General features: G+C 34.0%; 1 protein-coding gene across 1 annotated transcript; it reads right to left on the reverse strand.

Moving 5' to 3' along the window:
- Nucleotides 1–5,772: 5,772 nt before the first annotated feature.
- LOC147801181 (uncharacterized) lies at nucleotides 5,773–8,144 on the reverse strand. Its single transcript, XM_087155170.1, has 2 exons — nucleotides 7,653–8,144; nucleotides 5,773–6,880 (listed from the first exon to the last, which is right to left on the reverse strand). Exons 1-2 carry the CDS (start codon nucleotides 8,142–8,144, stop codon nucleotides 6,260–6,262), a joined length of 1,113 nt encoding a protein of 370 aa, XP_087011296.1. The 3' UTR covers nucleotides 5,773–6,259.
- Between the last annotated feature and the right edge of the window lie 432 nt (nucleotides 8,145–8,576).

Below are 8,576 nucleotides of genomic sequence, written 5' to 3' on the forward strand. Positions count from 1 at the left end.
ATTTTTTCACAAATGAATGAAGTCTTAGTCCTTGTTTATTATTGGTGTTACAACCCCAGATGATGTTTTTTGCATTAAGATCACCTAATAATATGGTGTCCATGCTTTTATCAAGATAGTTCATAAAATGAGATTTCTTGAGCTCATTATTTGGGGGATTGTAAATTGTTGTAATCTTAATATTTTTTATAGCCAGTTGTATGATGACTGAGGTTTCATCTATGTTGTCCTTGGTCTTAGAATTGTATAGCGATGATTTTATGTTCTTTGAGACATAAATAGCCGTTCCTCCATCAATGTGTGAGGTACGATCTCATCTATATGCGTTGTAAAGGGGAATATTTAGTCTTTGGTTTGGTTTTGCACGCGTCTCGGTGATTGAAAAAATGTCGGGAGAGTATTCTGCGACGAAGTCCAGAATCGCAGCCATTTTTGTGGTCATGTTATTTGCATTCCAGAGAATAATACTAAGACAACTTGTATTAATGCCGGCCATAATTATCTTTTGAGTTTCCTTGGTTATTCTCAGTGTTTAGATTTTTGGCACTGACTTTAGCTATAATATTATGTAGATTGTTTGCAGCTTCTATAGCGTGTTGAAGTAGCTTTTGCATACTAAGCTCCTCCTTTCCTGGGTTGCTTTTTACTGCGCTTGCGTAGCTTTTAGGTTGTTCGCTTCCTCTGGTTATAACGCTTCTTTTAAAATCATAAGATTTTAACTTGTAGTTTTGATTTTGGGTTTTCTTAACCGCATCCTGAAATACATCAGATTCTTTAGAATTGGCTGAATGTTCTTTGTTGCAATTGCAGCATTTAGGCTTAGTAATAAATTTGTCTGGGCAGTCTCTCGTTAAATGATTGCCAGCGCACTTTACGCATCTGGGCGGATGTTTACAGTTCGTCTGACCATGAAAAAACTCTTGACACCGATGTCATTGCGTCGGCCTGTCTGATTTTTTGTACTCTTCCACTCTTATATTGGTGTCTAATATAGCTTTAACTTCATAGAATTTCTTGTAATTTTGAGTTTTAGTGAGGTCTACTATAAAGATTGGTAATTTGCGTTTGATATCACCTTGTCTTTTTTTTAAGCTGGGTGACTTTAGTTACAGGTAGACCTTGTTTGTATTGATTCAAGTTAGCATGTCTTATATACTAGTAAATTGATGTTTAATTTTCGTAGTGGTAGTTACGCCACAAGATGAAAAGAAAAATATTTTAAGCATCTGTGATAGAAATAATTTATCAGCATTCATTTCTTTTAAATTTCATTCATGGTTTGTTCAGTAATTAAAAAGTTTTTTTATTTTAAAACTAAACAGTGATAGTTGATAAAAAAAAAAGTGAAAGCTTAGTAATCCATCCGTATTTAACAATATGCTGAATATAATTGCAAGATAATAGACTTTAGAGATTGAAAGCTTTGTGACAGACTTTGTGACAGAAATTTTAAGGATTTTTAACTTTTTGTAATGAAACAAATTTTTTATTAACAGTTTACATTATTTTTCATTTTATTTAGATATTCAAATAGTAGTTAAAGTGACTTCATTAGTACGTTAAATCGTACTTAACCATTTCCTTCCTAGCTCTTGAAAACATAACTTTGATAATTCTTCTACATTCCATTTTATTTGTATGGGAATTTTTCTAGTTATAACTTTATTTATAAAAAGTTTGCTAAAATATACTTAGAAAAATATTTTTACATATTGGCAAAAGAATAACGTCTTTTTAGCAGGGTACCCTCTCAATTTCAGAAAAGAATTCCCTAACTTTTCCAGGTAAATTACAACTAAAATCAATACCATATTTTATCTATATCATTCAATTTTTCATCAGAAAAATTTGATTATTTTATTTGTAATGGCAAATATTAGATTTTCTGTGTAAAAAATACATAATTAAATGAGGATAGGAACATTTCAGTTAAACCAAATGCAAAATTTTTGCAAAAAATAATTGTAATATATTTAGAGTTGTTTAACTCGATTCTCAATAACTACTGTTACTGATAATTTTAACACTGGTTAGTTTCCAGGTATAAAATGGGAAAAATTGCAACTTGCCCCGACAATTCCCTGATTTTTGGAGCTAAAATAAAACTCCCTGACACAGTCAGGTTTTCCCCGTTTTAATCGTTCATTTGATTAATTGTAATTTACAAATGAACTGAACGCAATTTAATTGTAAGAAAAAAACATAATAGCATCTTTGGTTTATTTTAACTTGCTTTTATGTAATGTTATGTTCATGTGTAACACAACTCTAAAAATCACATTAAGTCATCAATGATAATTATTGAAAATATGTAACCTTCATGTCAGCAAAATTATGCAGGTCTTAGTTTTTAATTCTTTACCACTTTATAAAATGTCTTCTCGAAGTGGACCAGTCAGCATCCTTGCAAAAATAATTGGTACCAGAGAGCTATGATACAACTGCAAAGGGTTAAGACTTTTAGCATAAAATATGAGAATGCATTAGTGAATAATGCAAATAAATTACAGAAAAAAAGATATTTTATTGTATATGTTTTCTTATACATATATTCCTTATGTGTTCACTCTAGATAGTAGAATATTTAAGTTTCCTATGGTGCTTTTAGAAGCAACTTTTTCTGCTCATAGAGCATGAACTGAAGAATGGAGAAGAACGTAGAGCTTGATTTACTGTACATTGAATTGAAAACAAAGTGACTCTTAAACAAAAAGTCAATTGTTATAATGGAACAAGTGTCTACATCTACAATAATCTTATCTAACGTATGAAAAAACTTCAAATCCTCTGTTTTTTTCTTTGTTTCTTTTTTCATTTCACAGATGAGCTGCACAGTCAATTTTATTTAGCTCCTCATCAAAATTCACATTTTCCTTGGAAAAAAAACATTTATACATTATGTAGACAATTTTTAAAACATAAATGCTAATTTTGGTACATTCTTTTGCTGTTAAACTGACAAATTAATGTTTTTCCCCTTTTCCCACAGGTAAAATACAAACTGTTTCAGTTACAAATTCGAAATGCTTTAAAAATCTTAACATTTTTCTAAACTTGAAAGACTTTTATGGCATATCTTTCATTCAAGAAATAAATTATAAAATAAAATTTATATCATTATTAAAATTCAATTTCCAAACAAGACAATGAGTCAGAAAAATGCATTTTATGTACATCACATTATTCACTCTTTTCACTCTAGTATATAAAACACATTATTGTTTATATATTCAGTTATTTCTGTTTAACTCATTGAGATTCCCCCCCCCCTCCTCACTGAGAGGAGAAAAAAGATTAAAATTTGCCATTGAAATACACACATTTCACAAAACTTGACTCAGTATAATATATATATACACTGGTTATCATAAATTAAGGAAAAATCACAAAAATAGCGATAACTCTTTCAAAAGTAAGCCAAACCGTGCAAAATTTGCATATGTTGTCCACTAAGAGTAGCTGAGTAAAATTGCAATATGCAAATTAGTGGCGCTGCACTCGGCTTACGTCATCTGCCTGGAGCATAAAAGTCCAAGTTTGAGAGAAAGCACACAAATTTTACTGTGATTGCGACATTGAAAATCTGAGATAGCCAATTCGTAATAATGACCTCTAGGCATCATTTGCCTGAAGAACTACGATGGAGAGCCATCGGGAGACTAGAGGCAGGGCAGAGTCAATCAGAAGTGGCCAGATGGCTAAATGTGAGTCCATCTGTGGTTCATAGACTTTGGAGGCAATTTCAAACCACAGATTCGGCATCTAGGAGGTTCAGTCAAGGACGGCCAACTGTTACGACCAGTGCCGATGACCGATATTTGACATTAAGTGCACGCAGGAATAGAACCGCTACTCCGACACATCTTAGATCCTCTCTTGCTGCAGCCACCGGAAGGTTGGTGTCAACGTCAACTGTGCGCAGAAGGCTCCACGAAGGTGGTCTGTATGCGAGACGACCAGCCATTTGCGTGCCGCTCACATCACGCCATAGGAGAGACCGTTTGCAGTGGGCCCGACAACATGTCCACTGGACGTCAGATCAATGGAGGCCTGTTCTCTTTACGGATGAGTCCAGGTTTAGTCTAGAAAGTGACAGTAGACGTTATTTGATATGGAGAGAACCTGGGACCCGTTATCATCCATCAAACATCCGTGAAAGAGATGCATACGGAAGAGGCAGTGTCTGTGTTTGGGGAGGCATATCCTTAGGAGGGCGCACATACCTCCATGTCTTTCCAAGGGGAACCGTGAATGCTCAGGTTTATCGAGACAACATCCTTGATGCTTATGTGCGCCCATATGCCGGGGCAATTGGTGATTGCTTCCTGTTACAGGACGATAATGCAAGACCACACAGAGCTCGCATTGTTGATGATTATCTTCAACAGGAAACAATTACTCGCATGGAGTGGCCAGCTCGATCCCCGGACTTGAATCCTATCGAGCACGTTTGGGATGCTCTAGGGAGGCGTGTATCTGCCATCAATCCGCCCCCTCAGACCCTTGCCACGCTTGCAACTGCTTTACAAGAGCAATGGCTCTCACTTCCTATTGAACTGATAGACCGCATAATTGAAAGCATCACACATCGCTGTTTGTGCTGTATTGCTTCTAGAGGCAATCATATTCCATATTAAAGGTACTTTTTCTATTGCAAACCGATACTTCCAATTTGTTTATTTTATACATGTGCTAATTTCTATACTACTATTAATGTCTGATAATTTCTTTTTATGTTGTTTAATACCTTACTATGTGTTGTATATTGTGGGTAAGTTTCATAAAATTCCATGTGTAATTTCTTGAGTTATCGCGATTTTTGTGAATTTTCCTTAATTTATGATAACCAGTGTATATATACCCATGCAGCATGAAAGGGCAAATAAACGTTAAAAATCCGTTCATCCGTTATAAGGTTTTGGGCTTACGTTAAAATTACGTTAATTTCACGTGATGATTTTCACCATTTCTTCATTCGTCAAAACTTATACGTTAAAATTACGTTAATTTCACGTGATGATTTTCACCATTTCTTCATTCATTAAAACGTATACGTTAAAATGACGTTATTTTAGCGTTATCAATTTTCCCTTTAAATATTTCGTTAAAAATACGTACTTAAAATACGTTATTTTAACGTGCACATTTTATCCATTTTTTGACCGTTTTTTAAAAACGTTTTATTAACGAAAAAGTGACGCTTTGCTGCATAGTTATTTTCACGTTATTCTTTTGGGATTATAAACGTAAATTTAGTGGTAAAAATGTTTCTAAAAAAAGGGTGTGAGTGCCCAAGAAGGATATTATTTGAAAAGGAGTTTTTAAAATATAATTAATAATTACTAAGAAATTTGTCTACTTTTAAATTCCATGTTCTTACTGCAATGAAAGAAACATTTATTTTAAAACAATGATTTAAATTTTTTTTTTTTTACGAAAACTTCATAAATAACAAAAGTAAAATTTAAGTATTTTGAAAAATGTATCAATCTTGTTTCTTTAATGTAGTATATATCTTCATTACTGAAAGAAAAAAAAAGCATACGTATAAGTTAGGCAGATAAAAAGGAATTTTCACAATTAGTTTCCGTAATAAAATTTAGTGCAGGAAGTTTTAAAATAATTGTTCTTATTAAAAAACTTTTTACATAGGAAAAAATTGATTACATTTTGTTTTGAATCTGGAATTTAATAATCTAGAAATTGTTTCTTAATAAAATCTTATATGAAAATCATATATAATAAAAAATACGTTTTTTATTAACGTGCATATTTTACCCATTTTTCGACCGTTTTTTAAAGTCGTTATTTTAACGAAAAATTGACGTTTCGTTGCATAGTTATATTTACGTAAATTTTTTGGGATTATAAACGTAAATTTAATATTAAAAATGTTTCAAACAAAAAGGGTGAACCTGTGAGAGCCCAAGAAAGATAATCTTCTACGTCTCTCTTGAATTCGAATAAACTGTACATTGCAGATTTTCATTACAATTCATGTAAAACCTCGCTACAACAATATTTTGCGGACCAAATAAGAATATTGTTGTAGAGGGATATATTGTTATATCGAGGGCCCACATAATTCTGGGACGCAATAAGATTTTTTGAAATTTAATGTTATATATTCATTAACTATAAATATATTTATATATTATCGAAAAAATTAATTTGCAAAGTGTTTATTACGGTTAAGCATTAAAAACAATGGATATAAATACAGAACATAAGATTGTAAACTTACCTTAAAAAAACATTTTTATTGAAAAAAATCCGATATTTTTGTTTGTTTATTCATTTTTCTGACTGTTAAGTCAACCAACAAAGTATGCATAGAGTCCAATGCCCGAAAATGATTTTCATTTGTGAATGGAAGACTTGAGAAAAATGTCTTTAGAGATTTTACGGATTGAAGAGCTTCATGGGGTGACAATACGGACTGTGATACACATGGATCATCATCACCATCTTCTTCCTCATCATTATTTTCCATTTCTTCCGTAATTTCAGAGAGAATCTCTTCATCACTAACTCCTGCGAAAATTGTGAGATCGTCATAGGCAGTTAAATAGTCCTCCACTTTAACACCATATGTTTTACCCATTTTTTCCTCAAGTTGGGATAAAGATTTTTGAAGATTCAAAACAAATTCTTGATTATCTGAAAGATCACTGTCTGTGGAATTTTCTTCACTATTAGAAACAATTTTATCTTCCAAGACACACAAACCGGCCTTTTTCCAACAACTTTGAATAGTTTTTTCTGTTACCTCCCACCAACTACCAGCAATAATATCACATGCTTCCTTGACATTCACAGTTTTAAAAGGATCTTCTACTTCATTTTCGATGTTGACAAGTATCGATTCAACCAAACGCTTCTAGTAGTATCCTTTGAAACACTTGATTATGCCCATGTCGAGTGGCTGCAAAATCGAAGTGCAGTTGGCCGGGAAATAAACAATTTCGACGTTGTGTAGTTTTGGAATTGAGGTGTGAGCGGTGCAGTTATCAATTAATAAAGCAATTTTTTTCCTCCTCTTTTTCATTTCTTTATCTAACATCAACAACCATTCAGAAAAAAACTTAGAAGTCATCCAAGCTTTTTTATTGGCTTTATATTCCACGGGAAGACTTTTCACATTCTTGAAACACCTCGGCTTCAATGATTTTATTTTATTTTATAACCGTCGTTGAACAGCCGACCCAGTTTCATGGGTTTACGGCTACTTACGTTCAACTCCGTAGCCTTGTAATTTTGAACCAATCCAGAAGACAAGGAAACTCCTGGATCAGTACCCCCAGAGGTATTGATTTGTTGTGGGAACATGGAGGACTTTGAGACTCGACAGATTTAACGTGCATCCGTCACCATTTACTACACGGGGAGTTTTCGGCCGGCGAGGATCGAACCCACGACCTCTTGGATTTGGGCCCAGCGCCCTACCGACCAGGCTATCCCTGCCCGGCTTCAATGATTTGTCGATAACAAGAGGTTGCATTTTGTGTGTCCCTGTGCTATTGGCACACAGAAGAACAGTCAATCTCTGCTTTGATTTTTTTTTTCCGCCGTAACATTTTTCACCCTTAAATGCCAATGTTCGATCGGGAAGGAGTTGAAAAAAACAGCCCAGTTTCATCTGCGTTATAAACGTTCTCTGGTTTATACTTTTGAAGAATATCTGTCATCTTCTCTTGCTTCCATTCATTTGCTTCGTTAATCGGAGCAGATTTTTTCTCTCCGTGAACTTCCTGGAAAGCTATTCCATGTCGATCCCGAAAACGCATTAGCCAACCATTACTAGCTTTGAAAGTTTCGTTCCCTAGCATTACTGCGAATTTACGTGCTTGTGTGCATAACAAGGGCCCATTTATCGGGATATTTGTTGCTCTCATCTCTTGAAACCATTTTAAGACGGCAGCATCAATGTTTTCATTATTTGCGCCTTTTAGTCGTTTGCGCTTTGGATTAATTAAATTTGAATTTACAGTATCTTCGATCTGTTTTCTTTTCTTTAGAAACGTTGCAACTGTAGATTGAGATAATCCGTATTTTCTAGCTGCATCAATCTGTTTCATTCCATCATCAATATCTTTAATAACGTTAAGTTTATCTTGAAATGAAAGTTGCTTTCTCCCTGCCATCTTATGCTAAATTACACTAGTAAAAAATATCCAATACACTGAAGACTCGCCAAGCTGAAAATGTTAGCAGCACTAAATGCGAAAAGCTCTGATCGTAGAATTTGCGCTAGCAAATGAAAACACCAGGTGTAGTTTAAGTCAGGGATTAAGTGACAGTGATGAACGATGACCAATGGTCAGTATACATTTTTTTCTCCTCCTCAATTTCAATAAACGTGCTCCACCCACTTTCTACAGAAACAGTACCTTCTCAGGGTAGCAGGTGTTACTGTGATGTGTGTGGTCATTTATGACTCATGATGTTACAATGGTGATTTCTTAAGAACTGAGGGAGGCAATTCTAAAACATGAAGCTCTTAGGGTGGTCTAAGTACCTCAACAGTGGGGGAATGAAATTTGAATACAAAAGCCATTCTCTGATGTGCAAAGAAA

Source organism: Parasteatoda tepidariorum, chromosome 11, assembly GCF_982258835.1.
Source record: "Parasteatoda tepidariorum strain Cologne lab strain chromosome 11, Ptep-v5.0, whole genome shotgun sequence".
Classification (NCBI taxonomy): domain Eukaryota; kingdom Metazoa; phylum Arthropoda; class Arachnida; order Araneae; family Theridiidae; genus Parasteatoda; species Parasteatoda tepidariorum.